The sequence below is a fragment of the Xiphophorus couchianus genome, chromosome 4 (genome assembly GCF_001444195.1).
Source record: "Xiphophorus couchianus chromosome 4, X_couchianus-1.0, whole genome shotgun sequence".
Lineage (NCBI taxonomy): Eukaryota > Metazoa > Chordata > Actinopteri > Cyprinodontiformes > Poeciliidae > Xiphophorus > Xiphophorus couchianus.
The window spans coordinates 21,295,941-21,321,543 of record NC_040231.1 but is presented as its reverse complement, the minus strand read 5'-3'; the positions used below and the strand labels follow the sequence as shown (position 1 = coordinate 21,321,543).

At 38.7% G+C, this 25,603-nt stretch overlaps 1 protein-coding gene across 1 annotated transcript in view; it reads left to right on the top strand.

Annotated features, from left to right (window-relative positions):
• Positions 1–23,225, top strand: part of gpc5a (glypican 5a) — a 135,415-nt gene extending 112,190 nt beyond the window's left edge. Inside the window, exon 9 of the mRNA XM_028016079.1 lies at positions 21,737–23,225. Within this exon, the coding sequence (XP_027871880.1) occupies positions 21,737–21,891 (155 nt within the window). The 3' untranslated portion in view covers positions 21,892–23,225. The remainder of the gene's footprint in view (positions 1–21,736) is intronic.
• The last annotated feature ends 2,378 nt before the right edge of the window (positions 23,226–25,603 follow it).

The following is a 25,603-nucleotide window of genomic DNA, read 5'->3' as shown; positions in this document are numbered from 1 at the left end:
ATGAAAATAGAAAATAAAATGTACATAGTGCTATTGTGAAATATAGTTTTAGTTTGTATTAAATGGTTGTTAATTTTCAAAATACTTGAAAGTTGAAAATATATCTTTCTTATTTTTTGTGTTCTTTTACCCAGCAACCCAACATTCAAACCATTTTATAAATTTCAATGCTTACATATGTAATCACATGCATGACCAGATAATTCTTAGATCAGAAATAAAATCATGCACCATTAAGGAGAAATAGCATAGTAGGAGAAACAATTTTATGTGTTTGTGAAAATGCCTATCATGGTGCCCACAAAAGCATAACAGATGTGTCCAGTTTTAAAGTTTTCATGCTGTTCTGGGTTGATTTGGTCTCAGAACAAGAAAACTGCAAGAACTCTTGCAGTTTTCTTCAGATTTCTGCATTTTGATATGGCATATTAGTTTTAGTCAATCAAGAAATGTGAATGATACATCCTACACTGTTAATTAATACAGTTTATACTTTTACAATCAAACTTCACTGCAGTCTTGTTCAACAACCTAGACATTTTATAATAATCAGTTGGGGAGAAATCCATGTGTTTGTTTTTTGATTAATCAAAAGGTGAATCAAATTCATCAGAGATCATTAAAAATATAAAGTATGAGTGACAGGAGCAGCGAGAAACATAAAGTTATGAACTGAGTTATAATGACTCAACATGAAAGGATTGTATCAATAGGAAAATCAGAGCTGTAAATCACATTGGCCATATTTAATAGAAAACTAAAGTTAGAACTTCAACAAAATTAATTCAACTCTAGATGAAGGAGATGTTATACATGAGTAGTTTTCTAGTAGACTGTAAACCTGACCTTTAGGTGTTCAGCCACTCATTTTGACTTAGAAGTGGAATGCTGAAATGCTGCAGCTGTTAAAAAGACAACAAAAATAAGGGAAAACAATAGTTTTACACTGCATTTAGGTGTGAGCTACTGGATGTCACGATCAGCTAACAGGGGAATATTGTGATCAATTTTGAGCAGAGTGGAAAACATGGTTTTTGCAATGTTTCTGGATAAACCCATACTAGAAAGTGACTCTAAATCAATGTGGATGTTGCAATAGGTTACATACAAATAAAGTAACCAGATATACGATCAAACGTGTGCACACAAACACTACAAAATTGCACCTATTTTTACCTCCATCTTGGCTGTTATGACTGATATTTTTGGCACAGCTGCTGCCTTAAATTCCCAAGAAATTGTAAGAACTGACTGAAAAAAATAGTCAATTACACAGTTTCCACAACTAAGTCGTTTTCCAAAGTTGTTGTGAAGTAAGATTTTCTTTGTACTCTCACAGAACTGTCTTGTGGTGAGGAGGGTGACTGAGGAAAAAGTTTGTGAAGCCTTTAATGCCCTCATTTATAGTTGGAGTTCTTTGTGAAGCAAGAGATGAAACAGCTGGATGACCCTGTGCTGTTTAAAAGAAGCCGAGGTTAGTTTGTTGTTGCAGGAGGCTGACTGCCATGAGGATTAATTCTGAGGATGTGAGCTGATGTTTGCTACAAAAAGAAGGGTAAGACCAAGAGGAGGACATTTGCAGGGACCTTTACCAGCATGTCAGTTTGATCAGCTCCGTACAATTTCTTTTCCTTTGTGGAAAAACGGAACTGTGTATGAAAAATTTAGTACATCCCCACTTTTTGTTAACACTGTCTGACTCTATCTGATACAATATTAAGTGGGTTGAGTATTGCTTATTATTCTCGAAGGATGTTGTTTGTTTTTTGCTTTTTGGAGTTTTGGCTTTTCTTCGTGGACTTGGATAATGATAAAACATTATGTTGGCCAGCAATATTATTTTTATTTGTGTTTTGTTTAGTGTATAAAAGTTGAGTAATAAAAACAAAACTAGTACATTTGTTTATAATTTCCCAGAGGCACAGACCAATGCAGCAACTTGCTTCTGCCCTTTGCAATTAAGCTTTTGTCCAAATGTTTTTTCTTTTTGTAGCTAACAACTGACTGACAACATAAGAAATTGCTGCACAAAGTTATTTTCACCATTGATTCTATGTGATGTAGCTTTGAGTTTAGTAGCAGTTTAAAAAAGTTTCCTTTATTTTCATTTTTCATATGAAATAATTTGTTTAACCTAAAATTATTTTTGCACTTGTATTGTGATTGTAAGTCTCATGCCTCTTGTTTGCACAAACCTTTGCTTTGTGAAACACAAGATGTGAAGTAAAGGTGTGGACTCAGAGAGGATGCTGAGCTTTGGCTTTTCCAAGCTGATTTGTATTCTGCCTGTGTGTGCAACATGAGAGTGAGTGACTGGTGGTCAGAGCCCCTGTATTGACTGCTCTGAGGATGTAATAGAGGCTGGGGGTGATGGGATCCTGGACATGCACACCCTCTTCTGTGGCGGGTGGATCAGAGCCATATGGGATAATACCAGGGCACTTAATCATTTCTCTGGCTCCATGCAGAGAGGCACTAGGCCTTCTTTTTCAGAATAATGCTCCTGCCTTAAATTAGATCTCATTGATCCTGCTTTTCTCTATACGAGCACAAGCAGGATGGATGTCGGTTTTAATGGAGGTCAAAATAGAGATTTAGAAATACTTTAGCTTTAAGTATAAGAGGTAGAGGAAATAAGGTGAAACAGAGATAGAGCCGCTTTAAGGTGATTTGGCTTTTAAGAGTTTATAGACAGTCTCTCTACAGAGAGAACAAATGTGTCTTTATTGAACTTAATGCCAATGCAAAGATGCAGACACACTTACTTGTTTTACTTTGCCCATCTGGTAAAATAACTGCCACAAAAAACTCTCCTACTACAATACCTAATAGCATCCACACACATGTAGCTTGCAATGTCTGGTTTGTAAAGACATATGTGTCTGTTGAAAAATCGGCTCAATTTCTTACCATTTTTCTATAAGTTTAAAAAAACGCATTTCATCTAAAAAAATGCATGCATTTTCATCTAGACATTGGGTCTAGAAGAAATTACATTTAGTCTAGGACTGGTGTTGCTTCATAGCTCATCTTATCTTATCTTTCTACTCATTTTCAAACAGAAAAGTAGTGGTAAACAAATTATTTTGTTCTTGATTATGTATGCTCATGTTTTCTCTGTCCTGCTGACTGGTTTTTGAAATACCTGTTTGAAATAAATAAATCAAACCAAGACAAGACAAAAGCATCAGCTTCAATAAATAGGTCTCTAAATACTGTATGTTTTAATCTTAAAAGTATAACTGAGAATTAATTATTTCGATTCAATTGAGGAATGTATTGAATGTATTGAATTAACCTGAAATGACTTCAGTTTGACAGATAGGCTGTCAAACTCATGTTCATTTTGGACACAGCAACATCATAAATGTCCTCAAAGGGACGTTTGTGACAGAATGTATTAATAAAGCTATCTATTAAACAATTATATAGCTTTCTATGTATTCAAATGTGTTGAGATTTTAAATTCTATTACAAGAGCAAATTTGTATTAGACTTCTTAGACATTTTGATTCAGAAAACATTTTTATGCTTTGTACAAGTTCCTCCAACAATCAAGCCACTGAAGATGATACCTCCATCTTGGCTCCACATCCACATCACTGTCATGTTCTTAGAAAAGTAATATGATCACCTTTGACAATTCTAATAATTTGTGAAACCTCAAACTGATTTTTAATTTCTTATATGGTAAAGTTCCTCAGGTTCCAACCTACAGAATATTTTTTTTATTGCTTTGCATTGTGTTATCCTAATTAGTGGTATTACTATACTCTTTTTTGCAGTTTTTTAAATTTCTGTAATACATTGAATGTTTTTATGTACACTCGACAAGGAATAACATCTCAAATCACTTTAAACTAGAAATGTTGTAGTGTTTGGCATCTGTTGTTACTAAATTAAGACCTATTTAATGTTTGGATTCATCCTGTGATGATTTATAATGAAGCAAGTACTGTATATGATGCTTTATGACTGAATTAGTGAACTTATGAAAATATTTCACAGGAAATCTTGCAGCATGATTTCTGAACAATAAGAAATATATTAATCTTCAGCTTGGTGACAATAAGAAGGTTTACAGTCTCATTGTAAAAACAATTATGATAAAGAAATATCTCAGTAGTGAGAAAAAAGCTGATTATGATAACAAATAAATATTAAACTAAAAATTGCATTCTTTATTCATTTTGGTCACAACATAACACTCAAAGCAGATTGGACATTAAGTGAAAGCAGTTTTAATTAATTACACAAATTATGTTGATTGAAGAGAAAAAATGTAAAATCTGCTCTCCTTTTATAAGCTGACATAAACATAATGACTGTTAAACCCAGTATAGAGAATTATTGGCAAATTACACCTTTGTAACACAAACAATGATCCAATCAGATAAGAAGCCTTGTGAGATGGTAAATTAACAATCACTGAAAAACCAAATAAACAATCAAGTTATAGATAACTGAATAATTTATCAAAAAGACCGTTTTATAAGTTATTTGTCTTTTATTTGTTATCGTATCAGCTGTTTGTTCTTGCTTCAAAAGGATTTTGTTGTTGTTGTTGTAGGAGACTGACCCTTGTCAAGAAAATCCGAGCTCATCCCACTTCCCCATGCTGGAGATTTTAGTTTAACAGTAATAATAAATAAAGTTATCTTTAAAATGAATCACTCAAGTGACATCAGGGCCCAACAGTAGACTTAAGTGTCAATAAAGTTAGTTTAACAGTAATAATAAATAAAGTTATCTTTAAAATGAATCACTCAAGTGATATCAAGGCCCAACAGTAGACTTAAGTGTCAATAAAATAAATCTAGTTGTGTGTGTTGTTTTTGTCTCATGCAAACTTTGCTTTAATTCTACTTTTTTCTATCTAATCATAAGAAATCATAGTCAGTCAGAGAGAGTCATTAAACAGGAAAAGCAGGTTTCCTGGAAAAAGAGGAAGTTTCCAGCCTGCAGATTTATAAAAATAGCTGAGACTATTTTAAAGCATGAAAGTTTTAAAAAATTAAATCTAAACATTTTGAGTAATTTGATAAGATTCAAAGTAAAATACTTATATTAATATTGGTTTACTTGTAATAATACTTACACTTATATTTGTGAGAACACCTACAAGAAAAACAAGTAACTGTAACTTTAGTAGTAAATAATTAGAATCATGTATTATTCTTGGTTTCTTTTCAGAAAAACATCTGTAATAACTCACATTAAGATCATAATAAGAGTAACTAATAAGTTATGGTTATAAAATCATAAATGAATGATAGATCAGAGAAGCTGAAGAAAATAAATGTGATATAAGTTATGGTTATAAAATTATAAATGAATGCTAAATCAGAGAAGCTAAAGAAAATAAATGTGATATAAATGTGATTTTGACATTGAACTTGAAATGGTGTAAAAGGTTGTAAAACTGCAATTAAACATCACTGATATGTTGGAGGTAGATGGTAGGTGAAAGGTGACAGGAAGGGAAAAAGGGGAACTAACAGGAGAGCAGAGATGATCAGCACCTTATATGGAAACAGGAGGTTGAGCAGCCCTGAGACATTGGCACAGACATCATGACATGATGTCTCTTAAGACAGTGACGGATATGAGATCATCTGTCTAAGCAGACAGATGAACCCTATATAAGGTGGGTGCAAAAGAGGAACCGTTCGTTGGATCCTCCGGGCAGCTTCGAGCCAAGATCGAGATGGACAAAGAACTCTGCAGCTGAAGAAGAGCCGGGGCCACGGAGCCGGAGACTGTCCTGCACATGGAGACCAACCCGTCAGGCCCACAATCTGTGGCTTCGAATCGCACTTCTCTCATCGGCTGGGTTCTGACCCCAAAGACAAAGATGAAGACAAAGACAAGGAAGAAGAACTGGTGCCTTTTTTCCTGCCAGCACCAAGTCCTGTGTGACCTCAGCATCCATGCGGAGAGGAGGCTCATCAGACCTGCGGAGATCCTGGCCTTCGCCGATCAACATCTTCCTCCTGCTGCCACACCTTCTTCGTCGTCGTGCCAGGTCTGGGGTTCGAGGCGCCAAACTCCGTCCGTCTCGCTCTAAGGTTCCTTTTTTAGTTCTCAGTGTCAGCAGTAGGGAAAGATAGACTAGATGACTGATTTTACTTATTTGATTATTTCTGCTTCTGAATTAAGCTGTACTGACCCTTGCAAAAATGCCTTACTAATAAAATATTTAGCATAAAGAAAATCTAAAAGATGTTGTGGACATTCAGTTAATGAGTCGCCTTAAAGTTCTTTGATGGTTGTAAAATAGCTGTGATGTTTGATTCTGGAGAGGAAAAAGTGGAAAATGTTTTTAGGTTGCTGGTAGCCCATATTTAAAACAACATCCTTGGGACTCGACCGAGTCACTAAAACCTACCTGGTTCAATAACAAATGCAAGTTGCAAAATAGAGAACGAGCGACCGTTAACAGGTGTGCTCTGTGAAACTAGTTGGCTGTAGGCTGCTCAGTCTGGCTAATTCACAGGGGGAAGAAGGGTGGGACACCTGGATGTAGGCCGTCAGATAACCAGGCGAATCGTTTCTCGAAACCAGCTTAAACAGAGTTTACTTCAGTTCTGGACAGGGTAAATCCCAGCAGATTTAGGAAACTCAACGGACCCGTTAGACGGAGAGCTGGTAGCACATCTCCCCTCTCAGAAGAGGAAGTACGAGAGTGAGAGAGTAGAGACAGAAAGGAGGGGGGGGGTGTTGCGCAACAACACCCTTTCACCATTGGAGAATTCACATGGTAACACAAAAAAGATCTAATAAATCCCAATATTCTTTAAATAATTTAAAGAAATTTGCTATCTTCTAAAGTGTGTGTTTTTCTGTGCTTGTAGTACATAGATTTTAAAGCTTTACTGTGTGCGTGTGTCTGTGTTATCCTGTTTTGATTTAATTCTGCTTAAGACTCCTTTGGCTCTGATTGAGGTGGCAGAAATGCAAAAGTGACACAGCCGGATTGTGTCATCATTCAGAAAAAGAATGAGGAAGGGAATCGAGAAAAATAGCGACTACAGTGGATCAATCATTAGGAACTGGTAATTTATTAAACACTGAAATTGTACAGACAATGTAGATGAATGAATTCACAATGAGTTACAAAATGATGCAGTTTTTGCTGATAAAGATTTAATTTATTCTGTTGTCTGTGGGTGTCTGAGTATAATTGAGAGGGCACCCGGCTCAGAGCTGAATAGAATTAATGTGTGAGAATGGGACCACTGAGCTTTCTCTTCAAAAGGTCTCAGGTGGTTCCTCTTTGCCTTGCTTTTCTCCTCAGCTCATTTTTTTTTCCTTTTGTAAACAAAACCACTGAAGCAGAAACAACTGGGAAATATTCATGTCTGTATGGATGTATCCTGTCTGTCATGCTCTATATGGCTCTATAGATTCACCTTTTCCCTGATCCCTGAAGTAGCTTAACACCACACATTAAAAGCCTGTCGGCGTGTGTGTTTGTGTGTGTGGAGGATGAGGAGGGGGGTCTTTATTATGTATGTAGGAAAATGTCTGCCTGTCTGGTGACATTGTGGCAACCCTACAATACATAGTGTTTGTTGTTGGAAAAAAAATCTGACACCATCTAGTAGTGAAGCAAGATGTGAATATCTTTTTTGGAGATGTGATGTTGACATATATTCATATAAGCCTGTTGAATATGATATACATGATATACAAGTAATAGAGGCATTGTTTTGTGTATTTATTTCCCTCAAACTTATATCTGAAATGTATCCCTTGACTTTAGCAGCTTTCACTGACAAGCTAATGGAAATATATGATCACAGAGGGTAAAAAAAAGTAAGATAATGCGATAAATAAATAATAAAAAAAAAAACTATGCAAAATGAAATTTATAAATTCAGGTATAAGACTGACAACATGACAGAAATAAACAGAATTGTACAAAAATATAATGAATAGAAACATTTTACTATTTAATGGATAAATCACAAGAAATGGTATCAAATTGAATTTGTTACCAAGAAAGACACACAATACTGTCTGTGCCACTTTCAGAGCTTTAAAAGGCATCTGCTCATTTTCTGACTACTTAGGATAATAGGCAGTTCTTAAGTAAAAAAAGAATTGTTTCTTTATACTAAAAAGTGCTTTTAGAAGACAATTCACTCAATTTTTATATAAAGAAGTGAAAAAAGAGGCAATCTCAATAGGACATTTTACAGAAATCTGCATCTCATAAACTTAGAGCAACTACATGATACATGTCAAATGTGAGAGTTTTTAACATGAGCAGATGCCAGAGAAAAAAATACTTTGAACTAGGAGAAATGTGGCTCCTTCTGATCAGACACTCTGCACTCCAGACATGTCCAGTAGGCACCTGGTGCACATCACCCTTTGAACATGTCCGAAATTAAAGACCATTATAAAAACACAAAAAAAGATTTACCTAACTGGGGTTTCAAACAGGAGATCAATCTGCATCAATGACCTGGATGTAGCGTTTTATTTGCATCTTCGGTGTTTATAGTTGTGGTACTGTGATGACAGTTTTGAAAGCCTTATAATGTTTTCTAGTTAAAAACATTTGTTCCAGAGCATACAGAACAACTCAAATTGCATGTTTATGTACTAAGCAGAGGTGGGACCAAATCACTGTTTTGCAATTTTCAAGTAAGTCTCAAGTCTTTGTCCTCAAGTCCGAGTCAAGTCTCTAGTAAAGACAGGCAGACGTCGAGTCAAGTCTCAAGTCAGGAGCTTGGAATTTCAAGTCCTTTCGAGTCGTGTTTTTTTTTTTTTAATCAATGTTCCAATTATGCTAAATGTAAATAATATATAATGTGTTCTTTTTAAAATCAAACAAGTAAAGCACTCAATTATACCACTTGGAGATGGTATTTCAACGACCATCACGCCGCCATTTAAAGAGTTATAACTGAAAAAACAGTAGACTTAATGCACTAACTCAGTAAGCAATCTATTATCAATATAATTTCCCAACATAGATGTCTGCAAACACACCCACACCTGTCAAATTTTGGATTTGAGAATATGGGAAATGTCTCTGTCTGGTGCTACTGTCAGAGGAGGGGGAGTAAAACTAAAGTAAGAGCAGTCGGGGGAGGAGGATATTTATGGGAAAATACTAATACGGGAGCAGGGTGGGAAAGGGGTGTAAGAAACCATAGTTTTCCTTATGAATACACCATCCATTCTGTGATGGACCTGGACCCAGTTCATCATTATGATGGGACAGAAACAAACGCTCTTCCCTGGGTTCAGGTCCAGAACCTGCTTTCTGATCCGGAGCCCGCTCACTATCCACCGGCTTCCTGAGCTAACAAGGTGAACGTTAATGTGGATACGTTTGAATCACCGGATTTATACAGCATAACTAAACATAGCAGACAAGTTAAAGACAAGTGGTATCACAAACGTAACCCAGAGTTGCTAACACGACGTTAGCTAGTCAGTTGTCTCATAGTAAAAGACAAGAACTGCTCACCGTTCTTTGTGCCACTTCAAATGCCGAACAGTTGGAAATTGTTGTATCTCCATCTGAGATCCGGTTCTTGTAGGTTTTGCATGTTTCACTCCGTTTTTAGTTGGATATTTCATGATTGATGTACCCAAAAGAAATTACTCACAGGAGCATATCTGCTTTGAGCGTTTTTTTGTCTCTCGTTTCTTTCCCCCTGTTATTATTTTTAAATCCTGTTAATTGGATTGGTTGTGCTGCAGCTTACGCACACATACATACGGAGTGTGGAAAACCAGAGGGACGGTCTGCGCCTGTTAATACGGAATGAGTGAAATGAATTAATGGGGCCACTTTATAAATAATGTGTTTTAAATTTTAAGACTTTGAGTAAAATATCAAGTCTTTTCAAGTAAACAGCTTCAAGTCAAGTCCCAAGTCAATGGTGTGAAAGTCAAAGTCAAGTCCGAGTCTTTGAGCATTTTTTCAAGTTAAGTCTCAAGTCTTGATTTTAATGACTCAAGTCCAAGTCATGTGACTCGAGTCCCCACCTCTGATACTAAGCATATAAATATGATATTTTCATTTTGTTTATCACATGAATATATAATATATGTAATATATATATTATATATATATACTGTATATATATATGTATATATATATGTATATACAGTGTATATATATGTATATACAGTGTATATATATATATATATATATATATATATATATATATTTTTTTTTTTTTTTATATGAAGGTATTGCGTACCTATGGAAACAAGTTTAGGTTTGACAAGCACTAATGTAACTTTGCCACATGCAAATTTTCACACTCTGAAGTCACAGAATGAAATATCTTCTTTCAAGATATTGCTAACAAACCTTTTATTCAAAACAAAAGTTGTCATCTGTTAGAATTTATTTTGGATTCGTTTTCTGGATTAATATTTACTCAGAAATCGCCTTTGAGCCAGTGGTTTGAGCCATTGTTTACTCATCCGCTTAGCATCAAAGTACATGGTAACATTTTGGGAGAAAAGGATTAGAAAATTGAATCACTGCTTTTTGATTGCGCTTTTCTGTAATACTGTGGCCTAATCCTTTCAACTTTACTTGTTCACATCATATTAAAAGGATTCAGTTGTCTGGTTTATTTATTAGGGAAAACATTAGAACATATATAAATGCTTATTTTCTCCAAAACCTCTCTCCAAGTTATAATTGAAATCATTTAAATGAAGGTGATTTTCTCATTCGAGAACAAGCAGGAACCCCAGTGATATTGTGCACACTCAAACTGCACATAGTTTCTCATGAATAACATTTTTGAAAGGCCTTTTAGAGTCAAAGAAAACATGTACACATCAGAGGGCACCTTTCAATATTAGCAGGCCAATCTTTATGCTGATGAGTAATATTGTAGGTATTAATAAGACTTTTTATATTTTGTCACATTACCACCACAAGCTTTAAAGTATTTCAGTGGGATTTTATGTTCTAAATAAAAAAAGCAATGCATAGCTGTGAAGAAGAACGAAAAGCTTAAGTGGTTTACAAGATTATTACAAAACAAATGCATTTGCTTGCAGCCCCCCTTTACTCTGATAACTCCAAATAAATCCCAGTGTTACCAATTGCTTTCAGAAGTGACCTAAAAATAAGGTTCATTAGTGTGTGATTTAATCCCAGTGATTTAATCCCAGTATAAATGCATCCCTGCTTCACAAAGCAGCTGAGGTTTGTTGAAGAACATTAGACAACGGTATCAAAAAGACCAGCGACCTGAGAGACATGTGAGGCTTTGAGCAACTCAAATATCACTTATCAGTCCATCATCAGAATATTACAACTACAAACTTACCAAGTTAAGGCCTTCCACCTAAGCTGACAGGTGGAGCAAAGAGAAAAATGAAGAAATCTGGAGAAGTTGCAGATGTCCAAACATCAGGTGAGAAAATCTCCTGACCAGACAACCATTAGCACTACACTGCACAATTCTGGCCAATATGGAAAAACCCCGTGTACACAGCAACATGTCAAAAAGTGTCAAATGAGACAAAATGTAACTTTTTGTTTCACATGTACAACTCTAAAGCTAACACTATACTTCCCCCTAAGCACACACCACCTCTGGAGTAAAACATACTGATGGTTTGAGGGTTTCTTTATACATCAAAAACAGCAGAAATCATATCAAAGTTTATTTGAAAGCTCAATACACGACAATCCTGCAAGAAAACCTCTTGAAGGCTTTAAGAGAGTTGACACTAGAGAGTAGATCTTCACTGTCCTGAAGAACAATGTTCAGCCATTGATACAATGTGAAGCTTTAGATCGAAGCCTTGTTTGATCTGAATACAAGCATTCAGCACACATTTCATATCTTTATTTGTAAAAATGCTGAAAACTATGTATATGAATTTTGTGATTTATATTGGTCTATTCCTTAATTAACTAAAATGTATTATTTTGTTAAATTAATAATATCGAAAAAGGTCAAGGATGGGAATACACTTAAAAAGTCACTAAAACAAAGACTTGATTTTGGTTTTGTTGGGAAAAGATTGTTATTCTTGTGCTCAGTAAATATAACTATTGAGGATATTGTACTTGTGATGAAAGCCTTTTTTATTACCCTTACATTTCAAAGATTTTACTGTTCAGACTTGCAAGTAAGCAAATGTGTCGTCTTGAGAAAGTTCTGCAGTCATCATTTTTCAGTAATGACCAAAGGTGTTTACAAAGAGTTCAGTTAACATAGGGGGAGAAAACGTGAAAAGGTTAGAGTTTCAACAAGACCTGTCAATTACATTTATTGTCCAAAAGTAGCAGTTTTTTTAAAATTTAATTAATTTTTTTTATTAGGTTTACTTTTATGATTGATTTGTATGATTTTTACAGCCATTCTACAAGATCTGGCTTTTCAAAGTCACTGCATTTTCATTTGTTTTAATGTTTTAAAATTAATATTTGAACTGTGGAAGAGCTATGTATGTATAATACGTAGGATTAGCAGGTTAAGTCTACCTACTGTTTTCCAATAGACAGGTAGACTGTCTACTTTCGTAAACACAGTGCAAAGACACCTGTATTTCAGAAAATCTTTTTATGGACCTACCAGTGTGTCAGCCTTACAGTTATTTGGCTGTGTTTTTGCCTTGCATTTCTAAAGAATAAGGGTGAAAATGTTAATAATTATTTCCCAAGCCATGGTAAGTTAGAAAAAAAAATCTACAAAATAAGAATTGTGTAGTTTTGGTCAAGTAATCTTTCCATTTGTCTTTGGGTTTTTCTTCACTATATGGAGGTGGTAATTGGAACGCTGTAATAATGAATCCCAAAAAAATCCCCGTTGTAAAGTGTCTGCTGCTTGTAGCTGCTGTCACAGCCACATAAATCACTACCCATAAAACATCTGCATCTGCAGTAAAGTCAACATTGCAAAGCTTCTGTAATCATATTCAGAGAGGGAATTCAGACTGGGGTTGTGGTAATATTACACTCTTAAATGCCGTTAAATAAGATATTTTATGTTGAATTTACAACAGAAAACTATGGCTTGTAATGCTTCAAATGTGAGACTTGCTTTATCATGTCATTTATTCCGCAGCTTGATTAGTCTGCCATTTAATTTATTCAACTGGATCAACAACAAGCTGCAGCTTTTGAAAGAGAAGGGTAATGAGCTGACTGTTTCCATGTTGAATAACTCTTCTCAATAATAAAACTCAATAGTGTATTGGAAGGGAGGGTGTGTTTGGCAAGCAATTTCTAAAACTCATACAGAAACACTAAAAATATGATAAAAATCTGCAATAACATTTTCTGCCACTGCAGTTGTTAGATATTTTTCACGAAGCAGTTAGCGCGCTATTGATCATTGTTTGTCCAAGCCATCAGGATCCAGCTTGTATTGATTTTTCTTCCGTTGTAGGGATTCACTTCCTGACACATGTCTCTCCTCAGCCCGAGGACCTTTTCAAACAACCTAACCTCTCTGGAGCCAATTTACCAAAACATATAATTACAGACCAATTTCTCAAATCTTTCATTCTTGAATCCCAAAAAAGGCAAGGTCATTTTAGCTGTTTTCAGCTTTTAGTGATTGGAGACCAAATTCACCATTTAATGAGTCATAGCAAGAAATGTGCTACCTCTGCTGGGTTATTATATTGAGGATGTAGTTGTTCTTTTAGAGAGGTAATATATTCCTTCGTCTGCACCTTCATTATGATCTATAAAGTCAACCCACTTAGAGCCAGAACAGTCTGCATTGATGGCTGTGTATAATAATAGCTGCAGTGCAAAGTCAATACAGTGTGTGTGTGTGTTTGTGTTTGTGTGTCAGAGAGCTATTAAGTAACATGTATTTGTTTGTAATCAAGTATGTGCCTGCCAAATGAGAATGGCTGCATTTGTTACATGTTATTTTGAGAAATTATTTCATGAGTTTAAAGATTATTTTTCACACATAACTGGGTGTTACATTGCAGAAATATTATTTTTGAAACATCTTCAGTTTATATTTCTAACAACTTTACCTTTGTAGGTTGTACCCTTTGTCATTATAGCTACTGTATGCTAGAAATATATAATCTTATGGCATTTAAAATTGCCTTCTTTTTGTTTACCCTATATTACCTAATTCCTACTGTGGTGGTTGCATTGTTTCACAATGGATTATCTCATAGCAATTTCTATGAACATACATAGACATTCAAATTAAACCATTTCAGTTCAGATATGGTTTTCAAACACGTAAGTATAAGAGTTTTGGTGTCATCATGGTTGGAACTATTTGAATGTGGTCACAATAAGACAGATTCAAAGAGAAACCACAAGTGCTAGACATGGACTGTTGAATTAGGTAGTTTCTATTGATAAATAAGCGTAAGCAGTAATTAATTATGAGATCTGTATCTGCCTTTGCTTTCAACACAGCCCTTTCTAATCTAAAATGAATGATTCTAATACCTCATACCTGTCATACCGCTTGGCATCTACCTTGGGTTACAGCTATGCAGGTAGCTTTAGCATCATCTTCCTATGTCTGCAGCGCAGCATGCATGGTTTCATCTCCCACTGAACCAGCCTGTCACACATTATTTTGGATGTGTTGCAGGAGCCTTTCTATTCTGAGAGGCCACATATGTGCAACTGGTGCAAGTGGAAATATCTGACTAAGAATTAATGACCTACACATAAGATCATTAAGGTCTGACTAGCAGAAGAGTGACCTGACCCCATCTAATAACTGGGGGCAAAATATGCAGGCTATACTTTTTTTAAAACTCCCAACATACAAGGAAAAAATGTTTCAGGAGCTTAACGTTGATATTCTTCAGAAATGATCTCCATTGTGCAGCTGACTTCTTATGTGTCTCAGTCAGGTAGTGAAAGTAAATTAGAGTGGTTATATATCGAAGGCATTTTATAATTGGTTTATTGTTAATGACAATTTGTAGTTCATGTTTCTGTGTTTGTTTGTTTTTTATTCCCTGGTATTTTATTTAACCATCAAATGCGTTGTTGTTTATTTGCTTTTTTATTGGCTATCTGAGTATTAAATTTGCAATAACAGTATAGTATTTTTTTTTTATGTTCTAAGTCTACTTTTACCGTACAGTCTTGTTTTTGTTGTTATAATTAACATTGTGTGGATTTGCATGTTTCCATTTGACTGTCACTTTGCTGCTGTTACACCTAATATTTCCTGACTGAGAAACAATAAAGGACATTTCTATTCTATTCTACTCTAAATTAAGAGTTTATGCTTAATTTAGAGTTGACTGGGTTTGGTTCAGTCAAGCAGTTAAAATAAGACTATTCTCTGTGAATTGTCTTTTAGTTTATTCATCATAACAGATACTCAGCCATTCTGTCTAGAGCATTATAAACATTGTATCTTCAGTAAGAGGAGCCTAGTGAAGGCTACAGTTCAGTGCTTTTGGGTAAAACCTGTCAGTGAGCTGAATGCTATCCTTGAAGCTCTGTGGTATGCAATCAATAGGCAGTTGACTGGACATGATCATCTGCTTTCACAACAGGTACAAATCTTTCTAAATAAATAATACATGCAGAAATTACACATTAAATCTGGTGAAAAAGGTGTGTGTGTTTGCTTTACTTGGCACTTTATAAATATTTGTTTGACATCATCTAAATTACATAATCACTGAATTAGATTACAGCATACAGTATATTTAGGATTGTTGTTTGTCTTTTCAAAATCATGTAACTGCTTTTGGATCCTGCTCTGGGTAAAAGAATTACACTCCATTTGTGCCACACCATAAAAAGTGGAATTGAATCCATATAGTACAAATGGCATCTACAGCTGGTTTTATTTTTCTGCCACTGAGATAAACTTTGATAGGAGAGCTGGAAGGGTGTAGGTGAGACTAATTCAGCCCATGACAGACTTATGACCCTTGGGCCTAAGCGAGAAACTCCAGAATCCTTGAGCAGCTGGTCATCTATTTGGGTTCAACCTCACTCCTTCCCTGAGGGGAAGAAATTCACAATGAAGACTGAGGCTTCATCAGCAGGGTTAAAGAGGATGCTCTATTTCACACAGCAGGGTACACAGAATTTCTCCCCTCCAGCCCTAAAGGCCTCCAACGACATGTAAACAACAAGATGGATGTTGACTGCTGGTGTGGTGCAGCTGTCTGACTTGATGTCTGCTTAGGTTTAATTTTAAAGACATAAAGACGTGGAGGTGTTTGAGTTCATGGCCAGGCAATCCGGGGAATAAGTTTCAAAAGTAAAAAAAATAAAAAAGAGTAGTAAATTGGTTACTGTTTATGTTTAAGGCTTCCTGATCCATTTTCCCATGTCACACTAAATCTGTGCATTGAATTGTTTTATTGATTGTAGTTCTCTACTGTTAGAACTGGAGGCGATATTGATTCATTATTTTTAAATGTTTATATGGAAACCAGTCATGATGGCTTGACACTGACTTTTACTTCGTTAGTTTAAGAAAAGAACAAACAGGTGGATTCTACACAGAAAAAAAAGACAAGTCCTCCATCTCATGAACTACTTTCACAACTCTAGTTTGTGAGGCTATTGAATGGGCTTTAACACTTTTAACACCTTGCCATAAACACTCTGTCTGTTGACACAAAGATGCACCCAGGATGCTCTCTGCTGCATCTCCAGGGAATCAGATGGAGGATGAAGGTGCCCTGTGGTTGCATCAGCTCGCTATTTATAGGGTAGTGGAAAATTAACACACTCTCCTAATGGTTTAACAGGGGCGCTAATGTATTGCAGCTGCAAAAGATGTATGAGGCATTATTGCTGCAGTTGTAATTAAGAGGGAAATGAAAAACATAACATATCCAGCTTAAGTTGATCCATCAAATGCCACATAAATTCCTTGTGTGGGATTTGATAGAATATATAATGCTGTCTTCACTCAAATTTTAACCTTGACCTTGAATGATTTTACAAATGACTTAGGGTTGTCTCAATTTTCTGACTATTTTGTTTGGTCTGAAGTAAAGTTGCAAGGGTGAAACATCCATTTTGCCAGGAAGTTAATTAAATTTTGTTTTAAAAAGAAGAGATGGTCTTGGTCTGCAGTACATTGCAACATGGTTAGATAAATTTTTGTTTTTTTAGATCACTTATTTTTAGGAAATTGGACTGGAGACAGAAAATCAAAAGAAGGATAAAGAAAATAGCGTGACAGTACATCGCAAGGAAACACAGAGACACATAGGACAAACACGCCTGCACACGCACACACACACTCCTGAGGGAAATGCAGAGTAGCCTTTTAACCTAATATTCGCATTTGTGGACAGTTTGAGAAAGCCACATATGCATGGGGAGAACATATAAAGAAAAACTTAGGTCAAAGTTCAAACTGAGGAGTTTCTTGCTGCAAGACATGCCAACAACTATGCCACTATCCAGCCTAAATTGAAACAAATGGATGTAGTTACGTAGCAAAATAATTTTTTTACCTCCATCCATCCATCCATCCATCTTCTTCCGCTTATCCGAGGTCGGGTCGCGGGGGTAGCAGCTTCAGAAGGGAGGCCCAGACTTCCCTCTCCCCAGCCACTTCTTCCAGCTCCTCCGGGGGAATCCCGAGGCGTTCCCAGGCCAGCCGAGAGACATAGTCCCTCCAGCGTGTCCTGGGTCTTCCCCGGGGCCTCCTCCCGGTGGGACGTGCCCGGAACACCTCACCAGGGAGGCGTCCAGGAGGCATCCTGACCAGATGCCCAAGCCACCTCAACTGGCTCCTCTCGATGTGAAGGAGCAGCGGCTCTACTCTGAGTCCATCCCGGATGACTGAGCTTCTCACCCTATCTCTAAGGGAGAGCCCAGCCACCCTACGGAGAAAACCCATTTCGGCCGCTTGTATCCGCGATCTCGTTCTTTCGGTCATGACCCAAAGCTCATGACCATAGATGAGGGTGGGAACGTAGATCGACCGGTAAATCGAGAGCTTCGCTTTTTGGCTCAGCTCTCTCTTCACCACGACGGACCGGTACAGCGCCCGCTTGACAGCAGACGCTGCGCCAATCCGCCTGTCGATCTCCCGCTCCCTTCTTCCCCCATTCGTGAACAAGATCCCGAGATACTTAAACTCCTCCACTTGGGGCAGGACACCCCCCCTGACCCGGAGAAGGCACTCTACCCTTTTCCGGCTCAAGACCATGGCCTCGGATTTGGAGGCACTGATCCCCATCCCGGCCGCTTCACACTCGGCTGCGAACCGATCCAGCGAGAGCTGCAGATCACGATCTGATGAAGCCAAAAGGACCACATCGTCTGCGAAAAGCAGAGATGAGATCCTGAGGCCACCAAATCGGATCCCCTCAACACCTTGGCTGCGCCTAGAAATTCTGTCCATGAAAGTGATGAACAGAATCGGTGACAAAGGGCAGCCCTGGCGGAGTCCAACTCTCACCGGAAACGAGCCCGACTTACTGCCGGCAATGCGGACCAGACTCTGACACCGGTCATACAGGGACCTGACAGCCCGTATCAAAGGGCCCGGTACCCCATACTCCCGGAGAACCCCCCACAGGGCTCCCCGAGGGACACGGTCGAACGCCTTCTCCAAGTCCACTAAACACATGTAGACTGGTTGGGCGAACTCCCATGCACCCTCCAGGACCCTGCTGAGGGTGTAGAGCTGGTCCAGTGTTCCACGACCAGGACGAAAACCACACTGCTCTTCCTGAATCCGAGGTTCGACTATCCGACGGACCCTCCTCTCCAGGACCCCTGAATAGACCTTGCCAGGGAGGCTTAAGAGTGTGACCCCTCTATAATTGGAGCACACCCTCCGGTCCCCCTTTTTGAACAGGGGGACCACCACCCCAGTCTGCCAATCCAGGGGAACTGCCCCCGATGTCCATGCGATATTGCAGAGTCGCGTCAACCAACACAACCCTACAACATCCAGAGCCTTAAGGAACTCCGGGCGGATCTCATCCACCCCCGGGGCCTTGCCACCGAGGAGCTTTTTAACCACCTCGGCGACCTCGCCCCCAGAGATTGGAGAGCCCAACCCAGAGTCCCCAGGCTCCGCTTCCTCAGTGGAAGGCATGTTGGTGGGATTGAGGAGGTCTTCGAAGTACTCTGCCCACCGGCCCACAACGTCCCGAGTAGAGGTCAGCAGCACACCATCCCCACTATAAACAGTGTTGGTGCTGCACCGCTTCCCCCCCCTGAGACGCCGGATGGTGGACCAGAATCGCCTCGAAGCCGTGCGGAAGTCTTTCTCCATGGCCTCTCCAAACTCCTCCCACACCCGAGTTTTTGCCTCAGCAACCGCCCGAGCCGCATGCCGCTTCGCCCGCCGGTACCCATCAGCTGCTTCCGGAGTCCCACAGGCCAAAAAGGCTCGATAGGACTCCTTCTTCAGCCTGACGGCATCCCTCACCGAAGGTGTCCACCAACGGGTTCGAGGGTTGCCGCCGCGACAGGCACCGACAACCTTGCGGCCACAGCTCCGATCGGCCGCCTCGACAATGGAGGCACGGAACACGGTCCACTCAGACTCCATGTCCCCCACCTCCCCCGGGACGTGTTCGAAGTTTTGCCGGAGATGGGAGTTAAAGCTCCGTCTCACAGGGGATTCCGCCAGACGTTCCCAGCAGACCCTCACAACACGTTTGGGCCTGCCAGGTCTGACCGGCTTTCGCCCCCGCCACCGGAGCCAACTCACCACCAGGTAGTGGTCAGTGGACAGCTCCGCACCTCTCTTCACCCGAGTGTCCAAGACATACGGCCGCAGATCCGATGAAACGATGACAAAGTCGATCATCGAACTGCGGCCTAGGGTGTCCTGGTGCCAAGTGCACATATGGACACCCTTATGCTTGAACATGGTGTTCGTTATGGACAATCCATGGCGAGCACAGAAGTCCAGCAACAGAACACCGCTTGAGTTCAGGTCGGGTGGGCCGTTCCTCCCAACCACGCCCCTCCAGGTCTCACTGTCGTTGCCCACGTGAGCGTTGAAGTCCCCCAGCAGAACAAGGGAGTCCCCAGGAGGAGCACTCTCCAGTACCCCCTCTAAGGACTCCAAAAGGGTGGGTAATCTGAACTGTCGTTCGGCCCGTAAGCACAAACGACAGTCAGAACCCGTCCCCCCACCCGTAGGCGGAGGGATCCTACCCTCTCGTTCACCGGGGTAAACCCCAACGTACAGGCGCCGAGATGGGGAGCAACAAGTATGCCCACTCCTGCCCGACGTCTCTCTCCCTGGGCAACTCCAGAGTGGAAGTATGTCCAGCCCCTCTCAAGGAGACTGGTTCCAGAACCAGAGCCATGCGTCGAGGTGAGACCGACTATTTCTAGCCGGAACCTCTCGACCTCATGCACTAGCTCCGGCTCCTTCCCCACCAGAGAGGTGACATTCCACGTCCCAAGAGCCAGTTTCTGCAACCGAGGATCGGACCGCCAGGGTCCCCTCCCTTGGCCGCCACCCATCACACAGTGCACCCGACCCCTTTGGCCCCTCCCACGGGTGGTGGGCCCATGGGAGGGGGGGCCCATGTTTCCTCTTCGGGCTGAGCCCGGCCGGGCTCCATGGGTAAAAGCCCGGCCACCAGACGCTCGCCATCGTGCCCCCCCTCCAGGCCTGGCTCCAGAGTGGGGCCCCGGTGACCCGCGTCCGGGCGAGGGAACACCAAGTCCAAGGTTTTCCTTCATCATTGGGGTCTTCGGGCTGCACTTTGTCTGGTCCCTCACCTAGGACCTGTCTGCCTTGGGTGACCCTACCAGGGGCATGAAGCCCCAGACAGCATAGCTCCTAGGATCATTGGGGCACTCAAACCCCTCCACCACGATAAGGTGGCAGCCCATGGAGGAGAATTTTTTTACCTAGTCAATCATTTTAGGATGCCTGACTATGTCTACTCCTCTTCTCTGAGGTTCATTACAAACTGCACAATATCAACAAACCGTTGCTATTATGTTCCTGGGTGGAGCGGCGTGGTCTGGCTGCCCGACAGAATTCCCATTGGTTAACTTTTATTTACAAAGCATTACTCAGACTTCTGCTGGCCTTTGTCTGTACTGGAATTGCACTGAGAAATATTGACTCCTATATTTTTGCTCACAAAACTTGCTGCTGCTTTCTGTCCCATTTGCTCTGAATTGGGTAACAAGGCTTTTGTTCACGCTGCTTTCTTATCCTGAAACTTGCTACAGAAAATGTTGAAATTAACTGAATAAATCCCACTGACTTCTTCTTCTTACCTCCAAACTAAAAGTTCTCCAGCCTGATTTAATAACATGCACCTATTTATTATAACTTGTCATTTTCTTTCAATGCATTTTTTTCCTGTTAAAGGTTAATTGAAAAAACAAACACTGTTTTACATGGCTTCATCTAGGGCATGAAAATAGCAGTAGTTAGCAATAGTTTTAAAAAGGAGCTACTTCTCCAGCTGTGATATAAAGTACCTTGGAAAATGATATCAAATAATCCAGCTGGTGTGGAGTGATAACCATACAAAGTTCTTATGTTATTTTTTCTTGATTTTTTTTGTATTTTCATGTTTTAGGAGGAAACCCAATTTTCATATATCTGAACAAAATCTCACAGAGAAGAAAAGAAAGACTTTCAAAGATGAATTCAAAGATAGACTCTGTTTCTTTATTATGTTTATTGGCATGTAAAAAATGTAAAGTAAACCGTCCTTGTCCTTCTAACATGTAAAATTGCAGTGCATCCTAATGTCATGCTGTTAATGAGCATCCTTCAAACTGTAATTTTCATCTCTTCTCTCTCTGCAGTGAGTCCAGATGTGACCAGTGATTACAAACATCATCATTATCATCATCCACCTGCCAAGGACTCAGAAATAGATGGCAAATCTCACAGCCTCAGACTGACTGGAGCCATCTGGGTCCTAGTATTGCCTTGCTTTCATATGATCTTGGACTTGTAACAGCTGCGTTTTTGCTCTATTAAACATTAAATTTAGATGTTAAGCTTATTTGCCCCAAGATGAGGAAGCCAGTGGACGTCATTATTACAATATAATAATGACTTGGACATAACTTCTCCTGGGCTAAGTGTTAAACTGCATATTGTGGCTTGAAAATACCAGTTATTTTTGATAAGGCAATAGGCAAATTGTGATTTATTTATAATAAGAAAGATAAGACAATAACGATGCTGTATATGTTTGGTCTGAAATGAACTGTATTACTGTACATTTAGTAAATACTCTGTAAATATTTATGCATCACTGTACTTCTGCAAGTACAGAAGTACACTGTACTGTACAGTACAGAAGTACTGTATTGTACATCTCAATACAGTACAGATTGTTTTTTAAAAAAAAAAATCTGTTTCTCCTGCAGTTGCAATATTTGTATATGGTGAAATTGAGTTTTTATAAAAGGCTGTTATAACAATTACTCTGTATTAAAACTGGCACTTACTTTTTTATGCAAGTGCATGAAAACACACTAAACTATGAGGTATGTATGAAATACCCTTTTTTCCCCCTTTTATACTGTTGAAAATCAAAATTACATCATGCCTTATGGCTTAATCAAGCAACTGTGCAGTAATACAACTGCGAGGGTGAAAACTGCTGAAGAGTGGACAGGTGGAGATGGGGAGCATGTGAGAGAATTCATACCCTTTTCTTCTTTAGAAATAAATTAGTTTCCTCAGGATTCTATTATCATCTTTCAAACTCAATCCAACGGTGTCTTCATGGGCCTGGATGGGGGCTGATAGCTCCAAGAGCCAGGAGTGAGGAAAGATTTGATTGCTTCAACTTGCTTCCTGACTGCATAATACTGGTGTGTTGCTAACAGATTTCTGTGCTGATAAATGTAAAAGAGACTTGTTTTATGTTTTCCATGCATGTCTGGACAATGACTGGGAGAGAAAAGCACTTGATGGTAGTAAAAAAGGTATATTTTTATTGGTTCAGAAGTGAGCACTTTCCAAATAAAATTAGATACTTTATTTTTACTGTATACAAAAATAAATTTGAAGAAGCATATCACAGATTTAAGGCCCTTTAGTTCTTGAAATTTTGTTTATAAATCTTTTGTTTTTTTCATGACATTTTAAGATAATGTATGTCCTGTCCAAAATACAGATGAGATGCTAATTATCCTCTCTCCAGTGTTTCTCTTTTGGTTGGATTCAGATGTGGCTTCAGTCCAATGTTTCTTTCTGTGTATTTTCCATTGAACACTGTCCGAGTCTGTTGTCAGAATATGCTTTGCTGTTAAACTGTTAAAGATATTTCAGCTATAATCCGAGTCTCATCATTCCAACGGGACAGGAACATGTGATGGATATTTTAAGAACCCAAAGAAGACAAATATTCCAGATGAGTTAAAGATGAGAAGTTCCCATGTAGAAGAGCAACAAGTCTTAGTGAAATGATGTTTGTCTCAACAGGACATGAGTTAAGGATTGCACTTCCATCTCCAGCATCTTTCTTTTTGGCCTTCAGGATAACAACAAATGGATTTAAGAAGAACAATTTCTAACTGCACTCAAGTCAAAGCTGCTTCATTGTGACAAACAAATGGCTACAAACACACAATTCAAGTTGATCTCTGAAGATTTCCATCAAATTTCTCTCTGAAACCTTCAACTTTTCTCACATTTGTATGTACATACATGCCCATTCTCCTAAGTCTAGTTTTGTCCTTATAGTTTCAATTAAAAAAATTTAAAGTCTTATTTTTGAAAAATAAGAGCTGAGCTTATGGCACATTAGGTCTAAGGCCTGACTTCTCAAATTTAGGTTTGTGTTTCCTGGTGATCCCTAAAATCCTGAGACAGTCAAGGAAAATCATCATATAAATCCCACAATGACTTTCCAGGTGTTTAAAGGTTGTTGTTTCAGTCCTTGGAGACCAATTTTAACATTACTGGTTTCATCTTTCAATTGCATTTGTTAAGGTATTTTTATAAACTTCAGCAATACAGTAATGGCACTCAGAGAAAGAAAAAAAAACTTAAAAATCTAGTTCTTTTGTATAGAACTAAGGGTTCTGGGCCTGGCGTCTTCCACCTGAATCAGAAAAAAAGCTTGATACTAGACCTCTCCTGAAATTGAGAAAAGCTGAAGAGGTGATTCAGCCTTTTAATGGAGTTGAAACATTAAACCATTAATCTTGGATTTTGGGGAGCCGCTTAATGAGTTAGAAACAATTTCAATTTTGACTTCATCTTTGTTCAGTAAATGTTGACAGGGAAACATCTGTCATGGTGTTTTTATTAAACACAGGTTAAATATTTAACAGGATTTAAATATTTTAAAACAATCTGAACATAATTTATACATGAAAACTGATGATGTGCTTTTCTCCTGCTACAACTATATTTGACATTAAGAAAATAATTGAGGAAGTATTTTAATTATGAGTCAAACAAGTACCAAGAACCAATAAAACTGCTTTTGATGCAAAATTATTTCCTGACAGTCATGTACTAATAACAGTAAATTGTAGATAAATAACAGCAAATAAACAAATCTGAAGGATAAAGTGAAGCTTCAATTTATCCTTATTTATTTTTTCTATCTTACCACGATAGAAAAAAATGTTTTTAGATATTTGTTTAAACTGTCACTATGCCGTAAAAGTACAGAATATGATAGCTAATCTGTGAAGAGATCAAGTTCCTCCTTCCATCTGCAGAAATCCAATGCTCGTCATCAGAAACAACCAATCAGTGTGGAGGACAGTATTAGTGTTGTCAATCAACTTCATGTACATGCTGCTCAATGAGCTGATAGCAGAGAAACAACTTACCTTCACAGGACAACTGTTTATCCGCTGTCATCAGTGGCCATGCTAACTAGTCTAAGAATTCAAAGCAGGCTGTGCTATCGGGAAGAAGCTGTAGCCTAGCATAGAGCAAAGGGGAGAGCATGAGCAGCGTAAACACAAACATGACTGATAGCGCTAAGACCGTCCTCCTGGCCCTGATTGGTTATTTCTGACAAGTGGTGTGTTTCTGTGTTTAGCACTGGGAGAAGGCAGAGGAGCTAATCTTTTCACAAATTGTCCATCTCATAATTTATTGTCAGTTTAAAAATATATATTAAAAAAACGTTTTTATAGAAGTTACATTCTGCAGCTGATCCACTGATTTATGAATGATTGTCACTTTAACATTAGTCTTTTTTTCAACTTCATGTTTTAGCTGCTTTGCTTGATTGCATTTTAAAGCAAAAACTTCTTCTGATCATCTGTACGTAAAGCTTTTTGTTCTACCTGTTGTGCCAATTGCCATCTCGGTGCTCACTTGCTTTGCTATTTCTCTTTTTATCTGCTTCTTTTCTCATCAAATGACATCCCCAAATGGTGATATTCACCTGTTAAGAATCTTGAATTAAGAGCGTTACTTCTGGAAAAGTCACAGCTTCTCCCCAAAACCAATTATATCAGAAGTTGCCACCCTCGCAGTCAGCAGTATTATACTTTGAACAGCCAAGGTAATGACACCTCTAAAGAACAGTGTCAAGTCTCCGCTGACACCCAGTAGTCTCAGAAACAAAGGTTTTCACAGGCTAAATATAGATCTGAGGCTATACGGTTTCTTTTGTACATAAAGTAAAGAAGATTATTACAGTTTGATTTATTTTTTGATTTTTATCACTGAATCTTAGAGGAGAT